Below are 16,423 nucleotides of genomic sequence, written 5' to 3' on the forward strand. Positions count from 1 at the left end.
TGGCCTCTTCCCAGAGGGAGACCGCTCTTCGGGCAGGCCGGTAATTGGCGACGCACAACACTGTTAGAAGCTTGCGGCAGAGGCCTTGTTCGAATTGAGCCATGCCGCCAGCCTGCTGTGCCGGTCTTTTATTGCCTGTTCACCTCCAGATTTACAGGAACAAAGGAACAAACATTTCTAATTTCTGGGAGAATGCTACCAGTTCAATGCATCATCCATGGTGTAATATTGTTAGTAACGGTTTTAAAGAAATGAATGGCTCTGGTAGCATCCTATTTATTTGATTTGGAATACAAGCAAATATGGGTATGCATCCCTCAGTTCGTCTTCAATTCACAGAGCAAGAAAGAACCAGAGTCATTAACAACTCGCAACTTGCATCTGCCTCCCCATTAGAAAAACTGAGGCGGACCTAAGGGAAATGAACAAGAATTCTGGCCAAAGCCTGACTAATGCCATGGTTTGCCCAACAGCTGATGTCCTCTTGGTGGCAAAAGACCCAGGCGGCCCATGTAGGCACAGTATCTGTTTAAGATATGGTGTTTGCAAATTGAAAGAAATTCAATATTAGAGATAGGTTGAGGCTTGAGGCTGCTCTCAGAGCACCCCTTGCATAACAAGAAAAGAGAAATTGGATAGGTTTTATTGGATATGGTATATTAAGGGGACCACCATCTTTCCAATTAAGAGGTTCAAAGCCTCCCAAAACCCATAATACTAAGGGGAAGGAGGTTCGCAGTCAGCCCCCTCCAGCCAACCACCTTCAATCCCCTGCATTGTCTTGCGCACTGTTGATCATGTATACATTTGGATGACTGGGGAGGTGAGAGAGTGACCATGTGAAAATGGGAGTGGTCTACAAAGGGTAGCAGAAAGGGGAGTGAAATGCATTGCAACTTGTTTGAAATACCTTAAAGCTATGTCTTGTCTATTCTATTCAATCTGAAGTTGTCTATGCCAATGAGATAACTTAAGGATCTCTCGATTTAGGGCTTTGTTACTGATGTGTTCGTAACCAATTACCACAAAACCAGACACCCAGGCATCAGGTAAGGTCTCATAGAAGAGCCAAGAGAGAATTCTCACCTACAACATTGATAAACAATATAAGACCGATACCCAGGTGTGACAGAAGCAAAGACAGTTAACAAGTGGAAGTCAAAATGGCAAACATAGAAATGTATAAATGTTGTCCAACATAACATGTTCAACTATGCTGCAGAGTATGATATATTTAGTGAACGATCAAGACATAAGTCAACACAAGTTTATTCTACAGTCAGAGATGTGGTAAACCGAAAAAGGATATCCACCAGGACATTCCAGAATCGAGCAAAGCCAGGGGTATGCCAGCCAGAAGGTCAGTTTCTTTTGCCTAAACAGGAAAGGGAAAATGGTTAAGTAAGCGAAGTGATCTACATCTTTTGGAAGAGAAAATAATGTCAAAACAGCAATAAATGAATCAGTGCACTTACGTACAAAGCAATATGGGAAAACAATAGAGTTATTTTTTTCTCAGTTGAACAATATCCTTAAGAGAAATTATCTCTGTAAGCTCCTCCAGATATAGAACAGGTTGAAAAGCTCCACAAATGTTTTAATGCTGCATTGCAGATCACAAAGCGTAACAGAATTGAACAAAGGTAGGAAACGCATATAGTAATGGAAGCTCTTGAAGGCAATGAATGAAATAGGAAGTTACTTATTTTAAATGTTATGTCCATCTATAATGTCCCAAATTACCATCAAGCTTAGAATCTGCAGTCATGTGGAAGATCTAAAATGTCAGTATCAGCAAATAAAAATGCAAGAGGGCATGAGATGTGGATGCAGTGTCCACCTGAACCTTGAGGATATACCCTTACTAACTACCTCAGATTTGGTTCCAAATTTAAAGTTGCCCAACAGGGACTAAATTGGGAGGGAGTCATCTGTAGAAATGTCCTAGATAAAATAATGCATGTTATGAACACTTGTTGAATTGCTGTTAAGTTGGTAACTCACGATTAACCAGCAATTAGAAGAAATATTAGTAGATGAAAAACAAAATAAAGTACAAAGCTCCAAACAACCGATCCAAGTACAGGCAGGACAAAAGAGATACACTTTAAAACTGGGTCAAGTAAGGCTTGTACCGTAAGAAGAACTGGACAAAGTTACAGCCCTTCACATTTTTAAAAATAATCAAAAAATGCGACATATCCTCTACTGAGAAAGAAAATCTAAAATAGCTTGTTCTATGGGCTGTTACCCAGTCCCGAGGATGGGAATCTTTTTTTTTTATAACCAAGTTTATTTTAAACCAAAGCAGGGTGACAACAGAATAGAATTTGACAGTGCGCATTATTCAACATTGAGGAATCTCCCCGCCGTCCCAGATTGCCCCACCAAATCCAAATCTCAGCAGAACGCTGCCTCCGCCTCCATCTCGGCCCCTACTGCCCACCGGGGGGCCCCCTCGGTGCCCAAGACCCTTCTAGTTCCCTGGGGTTTAAAGGTCAGGAATGGGAACTCTCTGTCGAAGTCCAAGAATGGCGCCCAGGTGTTTTGGAAGCAGTGTAGTAGTCTGGCCCTGGCTGCCAGAAGACATTGGGTCAGTAATTTGGCCGTTTTCCCAGATCTCGGGTAGCTCCCTGGGACCGGGTACCTAGGAGAACAGGCTCAGGTTTGAGTGGGATAGTGACCTGAGTGATGCTTTCAATGGTGGCTAAGCATTGTTTCCAGAATAGTTCCACTTTTGGGCATACCCACCACATGTGGAAGAAGGACCCCGATTGACTGCAGGGTATCCAGCAGGCGGGGTCTAGCGTCCGGTTCATATGATGCAGCCGAAGTGGGGGGGGGGGGGATTAGTACCAGCGCAGTAGGAGTTTGTATGCGCACTCCCTGTTGGTGAGGCAAGAGGACGATGAGTGTGTCCGGGTCCAAATGTCCACCCAGGATTGGTCTTCTAAGGGGTGCCCTAGATCAGCCTCCCACTGCGACATGTATAGTGTTTTGGAGGTAAGAAAGTCTCTTGGGAAGCGCCTGTACAAAGTGGAAATCCTACCCCGGCCCGGCAGATCTTTTAGGGTCAGTTCAAGAGAAGAGGGAGTGCGGGTTGCTGCCTGAAGGGTTTGTGGATGCGAGCACCAGTGGCAGAGTTGGGCGTAGGAAAACCTGTCCGTTTCCTCCAGCCGAAAAGTTTCTTTACATTGTTGAAAGGTGCGGGGGAGGCCCCCACAAAAAGCTGGTCCAGGGTCTCAAGGCCCCCTGCAATCCAGTTCCTGAAATTTCGGGGGCAGGCTCCAGGTGAAAATGCTGGGTTATGGAAAACTAGGGAGAACGGCCCAAGACCCCCAAGTATCCCCGTGGGCTTTAGGGCCCCGTCCCAGACAAAGAGTATGCTTCTTGGATGCTAATAAAGTGTTCCAATGTTGTCATAGCAAGGGGGAATGCATGGAAAAAAGCGTAGGGGGAGGGGCAGGCGGCATTGCTCTAGTTCAACCCATCTAGGATGGCCCGAGGACATGAGCCAAGCGTGGGTGGGCGCTAGCTGTGCCGCCACCTGGTAGCTCTGTAGGTCAGGGACTCCCAGACCTCCCAGCCGAGGGTTACCTAGCATCATTTTTAGGGGAATCCTGCTTCTTCTGCCCCTCCAGATGAATCGAAGCATAGTCCTCTGAAGGCCCTGGAGTGCGGGTGGTGGAATCTTGACGGGTAAGGAGGTGCAGGCATACAGATATCTGGGGAGAAGGTTCATTTTGCATGCAGTGATATGCCCCATTAGCAAAATTTCCAGTGGAGCCCATCTCTTCAGGACTGATTCCAGCTCTTTGAAAAGCGAGGGGGGAGTTTACAAGATAAACTTCCCTCGGATGTGCTGGGACCTGGACTCCTAGATAGGAAATAGCCCTCTCCTCCCATTGGACGGGACATACCGGGGCCAGGGACTCACGTTCACCTGGGTTAAGGCCGATTCCCATGGCCACTGATTTATCAAAGTTGATGGAGAACCCTGTGACCCTCCCATAATTATCTATTTCTGTGAGGGCATGCCTTAACGAGGAATCAGCTTCTGAAAAAATGGTGAGCAGGACATCATCCGCATAGAGGGCTATTTTGTGTTGGGAGGAGCCAACCAGGAATCCTTTAATGTTACCATTCAATCTGATTTTTTTCGGGCAAAGGGTTCCATGACGAGCGCGAAGAGTAACGGGGATAGTGGGCATGCCTGCCTAGTTCCGCAGGTCAGGGGGATTGGGGCAGAGAGCGAGCCATTAATTCTAAGGAGAGTTTTCGGGGACTGGTAGTTGGCCAGGATCATCCTCTGAAAAGCCGGTCCAAAGTGAAATGCCTCAAGCGTGTGGCGCATAAAGGTCCAGTCTACTCTATCAAACGCCTTGGTGGCATCTAGGGCCACCAATACCAGTTTCCGAGAGTCTTGAGAGGCAAGATCTACCAAATTTAAAGCTTTACGAATATTATACCCTGTGGATCTGTTTTTAATGAAGCCAGTTTATTCGGGGTGAATTATGTCGGGCAGAATAGGAGATAGGCGGTTAGCAAGGATCTTGGAATAGATGTTGGCGTCAATGTTTAATAGGGCAATTGGACTATAAGAGGCTGGGTCTTTTGGGTCTCTCCCTGGTTTAGTTAAGAGAATGGTGATTGACTCCTGCATGGAGGGGGTCACAGTACCCGACTCTCGGAAAGAGTCAAAGAGATCCACGATAGGGCGGTTAATTGGGGCCGAAAAGTCTTATAAAATCTGGTGGAGAATCCATCGGGGCAAGAAGCTTGAGGTTTAAGGGATTTTATGGTGTCTTCAACCTCACTTGTAATTAAACCATCCAGGTTGTCTCGGACTAAGGTCTTCAGCTGGGGAATCCTTGCCTCCTGCAAGTATTCCATTTGTTCTCTTTGGTCTCGTGGGAGTGCGGTCATTACCTGAGCCAGGCGAGTTGCCGCTAGCCGCTGCTTTTCTTGCTCGCCATATTGAATTACGCCCCGTTGGTCTCGCAGACCTAGAATTGTGGTGCTCCTTCTTGCCTTGGCTAATTTAGCCACCAGCAGTTTATTTGCTTTGTTGTTCTTAGCGTAGTAAAACTGTCTGGCTTTAGCCATGAGATGTGCTGTGTGTTCGGCGTAGTGAGCTTCTAGTTTTTCGGGCGGTGTGGACGGCCCGTTGGGTCTTTGTTGTCCAGCCTTTTAATTTATGTATTCTTTCGGCTTCCTGTAGGTCCGTCTCAAGGGCCAGGCGGGTATGTCTACTTCTATGGTATGCCGCTCCTTTGTGCTATCAGTTCCCTGCGGACCACAGCCTTCATGGCGTCCCAGGTATTTGCTGGGGAGGTGTCTGCGCTTGGGTTTTCCCTAAAAAAGTTCTGAATCGTTGTAGCAATTGAGTCTCTCAGCAGCATTTCGTTGAGTATGGTGTCGTATAAGGCCCATCTTCGCAGTGGTTTGGGAGGCGGAAGACATGCTCGGAGCTCCAGGGTTATCGGTCTGTGATCGGATGGGGACCTTGTTCCGATAGATACCCCGTTGAGATAGGTTAATAGTTGAGGAGACATCAGGAAGAGATCAATCCTTGAAAAGGTTCACAGCTGTAGGACACCCTGGCTTTGGGAATTTAATCCGGACCACCAACGGGAGGCCGGAACTTTAAACGGTGGGGGGGCCGTAGTTTTGGGTATGGCACCCCCCTTGGCCAACTGGGCCAGAACAGAGCCCTCAGCCAACATGGCCGGGGCGAGCAACCAAAATTGGGTTCTATCCCAAGGACTCCTAGATGGTGTGTACCTTGGAAAAAGGCATGGGCCGCGGGGAGCCCACTGTCAATGTTAACAACTGTTAGCTTTGAGAATGGCAAAGCCCCATCAGAGAGGTGGGTTGATCGAGAGGAAGAGGGGAAAGGTGCTGGGCCCTACCCAATGAGGTCAGAGGCGGCACGGAGGCACGCTAGCTCATCCCCGCTCCGCAGCATCCGAGAGTCCAGCGTTCCCCCAATTCCTACACAACCACCATGGGTCATCTTTTCCTTCCATTCCTCAGCACTCGTGGTGTAAAAGTGTACTCTTGTTATGGCACCAGGGGAGATTCTGATTCTACCCCTCGTCGTGGGCGCAGCCTATGGGTGCAGTCCAATAACAGTTGGGGGTTGTCCAGTTGCGGGAGAAGAGATTGGAAGAAGTCCCCCAAATATTCAGCCAGATCTTTGTCCAAGACAGGGGAGGGAATTCCCCGAATCCGAACATTATTGCGCCGAGCCCTGTTCTCGAGGTCCTCCTGTTTAAATTTGAGGATCTCGCATTTATCCCGTAGGGTCTGGATTGCGTCTTGAACCTCCCCCAGGGCGGCAGCATGGTCCCGAGATCGGTCCTCCACCTTCCCTAGTCATTGTTCTGCCACTGTGACCCTCTGATCGATCCGTTCCAGCTTTGTGGCGAGCTCAGTCATACATGATCTAAATTCCGATTTGATATCTGCCATAAAAGCTTGAATGTCCTCCTTAGTAGCCAGGGACCCTCTGTCCTCCGGGGTCTTTTGAGCGCGAGTTTAGGTGTATCGAGCTTCTTACCCTTGTCGGCAGTGAGTAACAGTGTGGCAATGTCCAGGTTTTTAGTGGTTTTAGATTGTTTGGCCATGGTGGGGCCAGAATAGTGGGAGGGAGAGATCAGTGACCTTCGAGGGGAAGGAAGGTGAAGACAGCGTGGGCCAGGACGTTTTTGCAGTGCTCAAATTTGCTGGGGCTGAGGAGCCCTAATGTATGCTGATGATGTCAGTTGGGCTTCAGAAGCAGGATCCCAAGGCTGTGGACAGGGGGGGGAATGAGAGGAGGACCCCCACCACCAGGTTCAGCTGCTGTGGGCAAGGCTCGCCAGGCTACCGGGCATAAGGAGAGGGGGCCGTTGCATGGGCTGGGGCGCCCCAGGAAACAGGGGTAAGCCTTGAGGTGAGTAGCTGTTGGTCGCAGGAGGGAAAACATTTCCTTTAGATGACTGCTCCTGCTGCTGGCGATCCTCCCCACCTGATCCAGTTGCTATTGACAAGGAGCACCAGGCCGCCGAATCACAAAGGGAGGAGGCTGTTGTATGGACCGGGGTGCCCCAGGAATGGATGTGAGCTCTGGGGGGAGACCAGCTACTCTATTCAGGCAGCTGATCCAGCTGCCTGCATATCAAAATGGTTCTCTATGCAGCCGAGAGAGTCTGTGGACCCCAGAGGGCCCCCAGTTACTTCAGCTTCATGGTGCAGCCCCTGGGCCGAGATAGAGCCGCGGAGGCCAGTGAGGCTGGCGGCGACATTACGCCGCAAGTGATTGGTGGCAGCCCTCGGACGAGGCCCGGGCTGTCCCAGCCCCCGTAACCCCCCCCAAGCCCCCCCAAGGGCCCTGAGCCCATCTGTGGCGCGTTCGGGCAAGCAGAAGAGGTCAGACAGGTCCCACACCCCCAGGAACCCTGGGGGTGTACAGTCCAGTTGGTGGCGCAGTCCACCGCCACGGTGCCCCAGAGCTGAGAGCTGCAGCGCTTCGCCTTAGCGTATGCAAGCGGGAGGAAGGGGCCACAGCGGCGGCAAGCTCTGGCGAGATCTTCCTTCGTGCCTGCGTTGGTTTCGGGAGCAGGAGTGACCGTGCAGCCCAGGCTAGGCACACCAGGCAAAGCTACCTTGTTAAGCCTTGCTGTCGGAGCTCCATACGCTGCTGCTGCAGATCTCGGTGGTCCCGCCCGCCATCTTGGGTTGCCTCGGCGGCGGGCCTTCAGGATTCAGTTCGCTCAGTCTGCGTCTTCCCGGGGCTCCAGCCCCTCGCTCCCACGCCAACATAAGCTCCAGACCTTCCCACGCTCAGATGACCATTAAGCCCCAGGAAGGGGTGCCAAATCCCGTGGAAGCATGCGTTATAGCAGGCTCACCGCGCAGGCCATCAAAGGAGCATCCGCATCGTCGGTGCTCTAGGCCACACCCCCAGAGGATGTGAATCTTGCGTTTACATCTCTGTTCCATACAAGAGGACAGGTAGACTCTTCAGAATCTCTTGCTCGAAGGGGATATCAACCTCACTCTATATCACTTCCTTGCGATTGTTTTATATGTCAATCTACAAAAGAGCCAATACCCAAGAAAATTCTCCTTACATGCAACTATCACATGTAAGTTCTGATCACGCGTGACATGCTACGGTATATGGCCTCTGCGGAGTCCTTATTACAGCCTTTCCATGCCTTAAACATGAATCTGAACTAATTTAAATACTGCAGCACGATTTATAGTGCCCCCTGACATGCCACTGTGGATTCATGTCACCTTGCCTGCTACTGATCATTCATTAGATTTGCATGATAATCAACTCTATTACAGGTAAGATGCTCCACTGCTCCTCACTATCTGTTGCTATACTGCATGGTCACACTCCTGTTGTGCCCGTGGCTCGCCGTGCCTTCCGGCATCTCTGGAGGTGATGGGGGAAACCCTTAAGGAGATGCCCAGATGACCTGGCAGCGTCCTCCTTCCTCTCCCCAGATTAGGGGGAGGGGTGGGGAGAAAGCCTGCGAAAACTGGGGGTGGAGCCCGGGTAGAGTGAAAGGGGGCGGGAAGCCTGCTAAACAAGAGGCTAAGCCAGCGAAAGGGCAACAAAGGAAGGGGGCGTGTCCTGGGGCGTAAGAGCGACTCAGACTGCTGGCAGCACCATCTTTGCCCCAACAAGGCTGGAGGAACAAGTCCAGAAGCTGTTTGTCCGGGAGCTGTTTTCCTCTGGAGGAACGAGTCCTGGTGCTGTGCAGGAGGTGCGTGTGCGAGGAGGCCGCCGCTAAGATCAAGGTCATCCCAGGAATCGGTCTTGCGGTCGGCGATTAGTGTTTAGTGAAGAAAGGCAAGGCACCGTAGATCAGCAGCAACTCACTCCAGAAGGCGGTGCGTGTGCCTAAGGCCGCCACAGAAAGGTGATCAGCTCGAGGGGAGCAGTTGGGAGCCAGCCAAGGAGGAGTATCACCAAGAGGTACAGCGCAGTGAGTAAGGGCGAGGGGGGGTGAGATCAGCTGACCTCCCGTCCCTCGCAGCCCAGCACCATTGCGCACATGATAGAAGCAGCGTGCAGCAGGGGCCACACACTCCTCAACCCACCAATTAAAGAGCAAACGGACCGTGACAGTGAATTAATTGACCTTTTCAAAACCTTATGGGAGTTCGAAGCCTAAACGGGCCGTGGCGGCGAGTTAAAAATACAGCTGCTCCCATGGCAACGTGTGTGCCGGTTGGGCTGCCGTCAAGGGAGATACCAGCTAGACAGCTCTAATTCAGAAAGGGGCTTTACAAGCAACGGAATGCATGAACAACTTGTACCTCATACAAGGCCACCGCAAGAAGATGGCCGGTGCGGGCAGTTACAAAACAAGGACAAAGGTATCCACGCTCGGGCTGCGGCGGTGAACTGTAAAAGCATAGGGACAAGAATTACCATCATAACAAAGGAAGAAGTTGGAGGAAGTCCATTGGCTGGGGTATTCTACAAATTACACAAGGCCTCTTCAGGATGGAGGTGAAAGGGCCTGGCACATCGAGCACAGGCAGTGCTGAAAGTGACCTGGAGCAGTTTTTACAGATGGCTAAAATGGCTGCAACCAGGCACGGGGTCAACTGGCTGCAGAAAGTGGCAACTGTAACGCTCACCTGGTTCCCACGGAGGCGCGGCGTCGAAGGCGCAGAACTCTGAAGATGGACAGGAAGGGCCCCTCTATTCTGGCTTCCCTGGCTCGTTGGATACCCTCCTGTGCGTGAAAAGGGAGTATTACCAACTGTGGAACAATGCTCAAGCCTCCCACTCCCTTCCAACCCTCCACGACACCTCCTCCACGATTCCCCGTGAAGCCTCACCTTAGGGTTTGGAAGGATGAGCTCTCCATCCTGCTTCTGATGCAGGGGCGCGTTGAAACCCAGTTACTTCACTGGATTGAGGATTGATGGGAGTTCAGGTAAGCTTGACTGTTCAGGTAAGGCGCTGTAAAAGTTCTGTTCAAAAGTTCAAGCTTAATAATAATGTTCGTTGTCTAATTGCAGCAAGCGCTAATGCTTATGTCTTTTTCCCCTTAGGGGCCGGGGTTCGGAGTGCCGGAGATATGGCGCCGACCCGAAGTGAAACAGTTCTGGATGAGCGCTCAGGTAATGTCTTTGCATTCGCTCATTCAATGTCTTTGTCTTTTTTCCCCATAGGGGCCGGGGTCCGGAGATGCCAGGAAGTGGCAGGACCCGAAATGCAGTGGGAATAATCCAACAGGTAAGACTTAAAAGGAAACTGAGCTTTCCTTATTCCTTTTCTCCCTCTCACCTTTGTTCTTGTCTTTTTTCCTCTAGGCGCCGGGGCGTAGCTGAATCCGGAAGATCGCTGCTGAAGATGGTGAGTAAAATGCAGCGCTGCAGCGATTGAAATGAAATGCCTTTAAAATGATGTCTTCCTTTTCAGGGCCGTTGGAGAAATGACTCCGGAATGCAGATTTAGCAGGTAAGGGCTTTTCTTCTCCTATTCTCTTCCTTTCTCCCCTTGCAGGTGTTCCAGGGTGCTGGCAGGCGTGGCTGAAGTCAGGATGCAGGAGCTGACACGGTGAGCGTCCAGCTGCTAGGTGCAGAACAACGCGAAGCATGTGTGGCTGTTCGGGTGGGGTTTAAATAGCCTTGGAAGAAGTTCCTGGTATGTATCCTTCCACCAATCAGGTATGTATCCTTCCCCGACCACACCCGGGTGGTGAAGTAGTCCTACAGGTTAAGTAGTCCCATTCAGGCCTCAAGAGGGCCTGGATGAAGCAGCAAGGTCTGCATCAGGTAAGTGTGCACCCAAGCACTTAAACACATATCCTCTTCTATGAGCCTGGCGCCTAAGGCGCCAGGACTGGGGTCCGCTATGAGCCTGGCGCCTAGGGCGCCAGGACTGAGTCCAAAGGGCCCCGACTTGGGCCCGCTGAGACTTCCCTGGGGAAAATGATATCTGCCTCTGGGGTTGCTGGGCACGGCCTGGCTCCTTAGAGGTAGGCATCATGACAGCAACAGAGTTGGAAGGAGGAGCGCCAGGACCTTCCAGGGAGGGGTCACAGTCTTTTGTTTCCTACTTACACTGAGGAGAAGGCCATACAGGAACTAATCGACATGGGAGAAGAGGAACCGGGGGCCAAAAGAAGGACACCGACGGCAAAATCAAAGGCGATTAGGCAGCAGATGGAGGCAGCCAAGAGAAAAAGAAGTGGGGAAAACGACTGTAGTAGAAAAAGGCAGATGGAAGAAACAGGGGCCTGTTGCCAATCCGGCGGCTCTTCCTGCGGAGGTTGCAAGGACTAGTAGCAGTGGACCCAACACGCATGTGGCCACCACAGTGGAGATGGCACCAGAGGGACCTGCATCCTTGGAGCAAGTGAACGGTATAGTGATGCAGTGTTTGCAAGCATGTGGCAATGGGGTGAATGGGCAAATGCTGTGTGGGAATGTTAATGCTTTTAACCAAGTGGGGAGGAATGCGGAAGTGGTTCACCAGCAAGGGGATACCCAGACGGGGTGGCGAGTGGCCAAGCAGGTAGCGTGCCTAGGGAACCACCATAATGGGTGGTCATATACCCACAGCAGGTGACCTCAGTGGCGTCCAGCATCCAGTTACAAGTAGAGGTGTCCGGGAGTGGTACCAATTATGGGAGAGGAATGCCAGTTTTCACACCAGTGCGAGCTACGGGGAATGCATTAGTGTGGCATATCCCAAAAGCATTCAAAGAGGATATGGCAAATATATTTTCACCCGTCTTGATATAGAGCCAATGGGGCTTGACATGCTCCAGATTTCAGAAAAGGTTAGGAAAAAGAAGGATAGAGAGAAGGTTAAGAAGGAGGAGAATATTCACAACCGGTTAGCAGCTTTCAGAATGTTGGCATCCATTACGGTAGAGAAATTCCCTGGGGATGCAGGGGCATTATTTACCTATGAGCAATACATTCCTACCGTTTACTTAACTTCTGGTGGAACGGCATGGTTGAAATATGACAGGGGCTTCCGTTTAAAGATGCAGACTTGGCCAGCTATGTCATTGGATGAAGTAGATGGGACTGGTTACATTGAAAAGAAGATATCAGCAAAAGAAGTGGGGGAAACAGCACAGGGTGAGAGGCCTTACTAAAGAGAAATGGGCATAAGGGAACAGGAAGAGGGGATCCATTCACGGTCACTCCTCCTGGAATAGTAGACCCATCTATCAGCAGGGGGAGCAAGCGACATGCTGGAAATTTGAGCAAGGCTATTGCCCCTTTGGCAAAATCTGTAAATTCAAGCATGCATGCACCAAATGTTTGGGGAGTCATAGCATGACATCATGCGATGGGAGAAAAAAAGAGGGCTAGCACAAAGCCAAAAGAGAATGCAAAGCAAAATTGACACCCCACTGCCTACACCAATACACCTTTCAAAAATGATGCCATTCCTAAACTCTTACCATAACAGCGCAGATGCAAAACTAATTTGGAAGGGTTTTAGGGGGGGGGGGTTGTAATCCCTTACACCGGGCCAGTAGGGAGCATGGAGGCGGACAACTTGAAGTCAGTGCTAAAAATGACAGAGGTAGTGATACAGAAAAGAAGTTAGTCTAGGTAGGGTGGCCGGTTCTTTCACTACCCCTCCTTTCAAGAACTTTAAGGTATCGCCCTTGGGTTTGGTGCCCAAGAAAGAAGCAGGGCAGTTTTGTCTCATCCAGCACCTATCCTTCCCAGAGGGACAATCGGTAAACAATGGCATAGCAGAGGAGCACTGTAGGGTGAATTACGCCTCCTTCGAGAATGCAGTTGAACCGGTGAGGGCCATGGGGAGAGGGGCACTAATGGGGAAAGCAGACATTGAACTAGCCTTCAGGTTACTACCAATCAACGAGGGAAGCTATAACTTTCTGGGCTTCAAGGTCAATGGCTTGTATTATTATGACAAATGCTTACCTATGGGTTGCTCAATTTTGTGTGCTTACTTTTTTAAAATGCAGCACGTTTTTGGAATACGCGCTAAAGCAGACTGCCGGGATGGGAAAGTGATGCATTACTTGGATGATTTCTTGTTCGTCGGTAGGAAAGGAGCAGACGAATGTGGCTCGCTAATAGACAGGTTTAAGGCATTGACGCATGAAATGGGGGTTCCTCTAGAGAAAGGGAAGACAGTGGGTCCACTCGGAAAGCTAACATTCTTGGGAATTGAGATCGATTCGGAGGAAGGGGTAACAAGGCATCCAAGGGAAAAAGTGAAGAACCTAAAGGACGCTATTAAGGATTTGAGGGGCAGGAGCAAGGCCACATTGAGGGAGCTACAATCATTGGCAGGGACACATTATTTGGCTGGTAGGGTGATCACAGCAGGCAGGATGTTCGCCAGGAGCATTGAGCTAAAGAAAGTGGGGCTGCAGCATGCATCCCAACATGTGCGTCTGGGTGCTGAAGTAAAAAGACCCGAAGATGTGGGATAGTTTCCTGGATAAGTTCAATGGGGTCCTATTATGGCGGGAGCAGTGGGCAAGTAGTAAACATTTGAGGCTTTTTACAGACGCATCAGGCGTCCACGGGTTTGGTGGAATACTGGGGAATGAGTGGTGCGGGCACGCTTGGCCAGCAGCATGGCGTGAGGAGGGCGTAACCTAAGACATCACACTGCTGGAATTATTTCCCATCATAGTGGCAATCAGGCTATGAGAGGAGTCATTGGCCAATAAAAGGGCGATTCTATGGTTAGAAATCCTAGCAGTGGTACAGATTATAAACCAAGGGATGTCAAGGCTACGGAGGTTGCTCAGGGAGCTGACAACAAGCTTACTCAAGTTAAACTCTGAAGTAAGAGCAAGACACATACTAGGGGTAAGAAACGTAGCAGCTTATTCTCTCTCTGGTTTACAGTGGGGAAGGTTTCAGAAGAACAGACCAGAGGCAAACAAGAGGATACCCCATTTAAGGGCCAATGGTGGGACATGATTGGGAAACTTAGTGCACTGACACAGCATTGGTGCCAGCCACAGGAAGGCGATACAAAGTGTGTTGGGAGCGATTCTTGACTTTCAAGGATGAATTCCAGGCTGAGCATCGGGGGGGGAAGGGGAGGGATCCCCAGTGCGTGCCTTTATCGGGTGAGGCTGCCAGACTCAGAAAACCAGAGCCTGGGTAGCTTACCACTTGGCAGTGATGGCTCACTACCACAAACTGGGAGGGATGTCTGATCCCACTAAGCAGCATTACGTCACAATGGCTATGAAGGTTTGGGCTAAACGCACAGAGAAAACAGCTGATCCCAGGCGCCCCAGAGACATTCGGAAACTTCACAGGTTGATAGGAATACTGACAAAAACAGGCCGGATTGAAGGGAAGATGGTACTGTACACAGCAGTATTCACTTTGGCCTTCTTTGGGGCTTTCAGAGTAAGCAAGTTAGTTCCAGAGAATAAAGAGGGCCGGGGTACAGGGTTTTTGAGGCTGGAAGATGTTACGATGACAGGGGATCAGGCTCAGATACACCTAATAAAGTCTATGATGGATCAAAAAGGGAAGGGGAGAGCAATCACACTCTACAACATTAAGGAAAGCCCAGTTTGTCCAGTAGCTGGTCTAGCAGCATACCTAAAAGTAAGACAGTCTGCTGGAGCAGGTTCACCTATTTTTGCACAGGGACAGGAAGGCCCTCAGCAGGTATCAGTTCAAGAGCATGATGGGTATGGCGTTAAAATATATGGGCATAGGAGAAGGTTTTTTTGGGACCCATTAATTCAGAATTGGGGCACCCACATCAGCAGCAGGGCTGTTTGTGAGGCCAGAATGAATTATGAAAATAGGGGGGTGGAAGTATATAAGGCTGGACAAAATGTGATGTTAATATGCCATGTTCTCCTCTCCTCTCAAAAAATAGCAACTCAAAGGAGGAAGTGGTCCATTTGGGTGGTGGGTCATTCCTTCGTGACAAGGGCCAAGGATAAAAGGACAACAGAAAGGGAGAAGATGACGGCTAGCGAGTTTGGGATCTAGTGGCATGGGGTGCCCGGGATGAGATGGAGGCAGCTGCGGGGGCACGTGCAAAGGCTGTTGAGTAGACATTCCAGGCCAGACGTACTAATCATTCATCTGGGTGCAAATGATCTTGCAAACCTGGGCAGAGGGGTACAAATGAGGAACATGATGGACACCCTGCAGGAATTGACCTCCCGGTTTGGGGATACTGAGATCATCTGGTCTGAGATTATAACAGGGCAAAAGTGGAGGGGAGCTGAATGTCATTCGGCTGTGGAAAAATCAAGGAGAAAGTTAATTGGTGCTATGGCCAAGTTCTGCAGGGGCAGATGTTTGCCAGTCAGGCACGGTATGATCAACCTAAAGTCACTGGAGTACTACGAGAAGGACTGAGTGCACTTGTCTACGGCAGGCATGGATCTGTTTTTTTGGAACTTGTGCACAAAGCTGCTGGAGTTATGAGCAATGACGGTGGGAGAACCAAGGATGGGCGTGGACCCATTTGTGGCGTGGCAGCGTTTTAGCGACCATTGACACTGTAGATACTACAAATGAGCCATGGGTAAGCTGGAGGAGTCTTCGTTCCTCTCGCGATCAGCGCTCCTCTGAGGCCTAGCAGCAAGGGCGCTGGGGGTATCGATGAGGACTTGGCTCCCCCTGCAAAAACAGCACTCCTCCAGCTCAGGATCACTTGCAAGGGCAGGCAGGGAGTAGAAAATGTTTGGGGGAGCTTTGGCCTAGAGTGGTCTTGGTTGGAAAATGGGGGAAGCAATGTTTTGGAGATGGAGCAGTCGGCTGGTCGCCACACCTGGAGAACAATTTCACAAAGTTTGGTTTTGCAGCAATGATAAACATGTAGTAATAAACATTAGTAATGTTGTGATAATAAACCTGCTGCCTTTTATGCCAACAAAAGACAAAGGGCCTCATTACACGTAAGGCGGTAAGGGTTAACGGTCACTGGTAATGCTACCGGTGACCGTTAACCCTTATCGCCTTACTACGAGTTCCCTTTGCGGGACCGAACTTTAACAGCTGGTTTTACCAGCCGTTAAAGTAGGGTGCCGCAAAGGGACCTTGGTGCTAATTACGGTACCGCAATTTGCGGTACCGTAATTTGCGCCTTCCCCATTCCCATTATGCCTTATGGGGGCAAAAATGGGAATGGGGAAGGGCCTTGGTGAATGGGGAATTACCGCCCCCGCTCACCTTGGAGTAGGGCGGTAATTCCGCCATCCACCAAGGCGAACACGGTAAAATACCAGCGGTAACCATGGCGCCAATTGCGCCATGGTTACCGCCTACTGTGTAATGAGGCCCAAAATGTCTCCATCTGCCCTTTTTCCAAAAGGGGGAGGTAAGGGTAGCAAATGGAAAGAGCAATAATGTTGCCATAGCTATGGACAAGTGCTGAGGTGATCCACACCACTCGCTTCACCCCCTATTCTTC

The 16,423-nt window shown here is 50.2% G+C and overlaps 1 protein-coding gene across 3 annotated transcripts in view; it reads right to left on the reverse strand.

The window, feature by feature from the left end:
• The window catches only part of TMEM87B (transmembrane protein 87B), a 919,680-nt gene that overhangs the window by 301,286 nt on the left and 601,971 nt on the right, over positions 1-16,423 (reverse strand). For all 3 annotated transcript variants that reach the window (XM_069607836.1, XM_069607835.1, XM_069607834.1), the window contains one exon: positions 1,308-1,375. In XM_069607836.1, the coding sequence (XP_069463937.1) occupies positions 1,308-1,375 (68 nt within the window). The remainder of the gene's footprint in view (positions 1-1,307; positions 1,376-16,423) is intronic.

The sequence above is a fragment of the Ambystoma mexicanum genome, chromosome 4q (genome assembly GCF_040938575.1).
Source record: "Ambystoma mexicanum isolate Mex_15411 chromosome 4q, UKY_AmexF1_1, whole genome shotgun sequence".
Taxonomy (NCBI): domain Eukaryota; kingdom Metazoa; phylum Chordata; class Amphibia; order Caudata; family Ambystomatidae; genus Ambystoma; species Ambystoma mexicanum.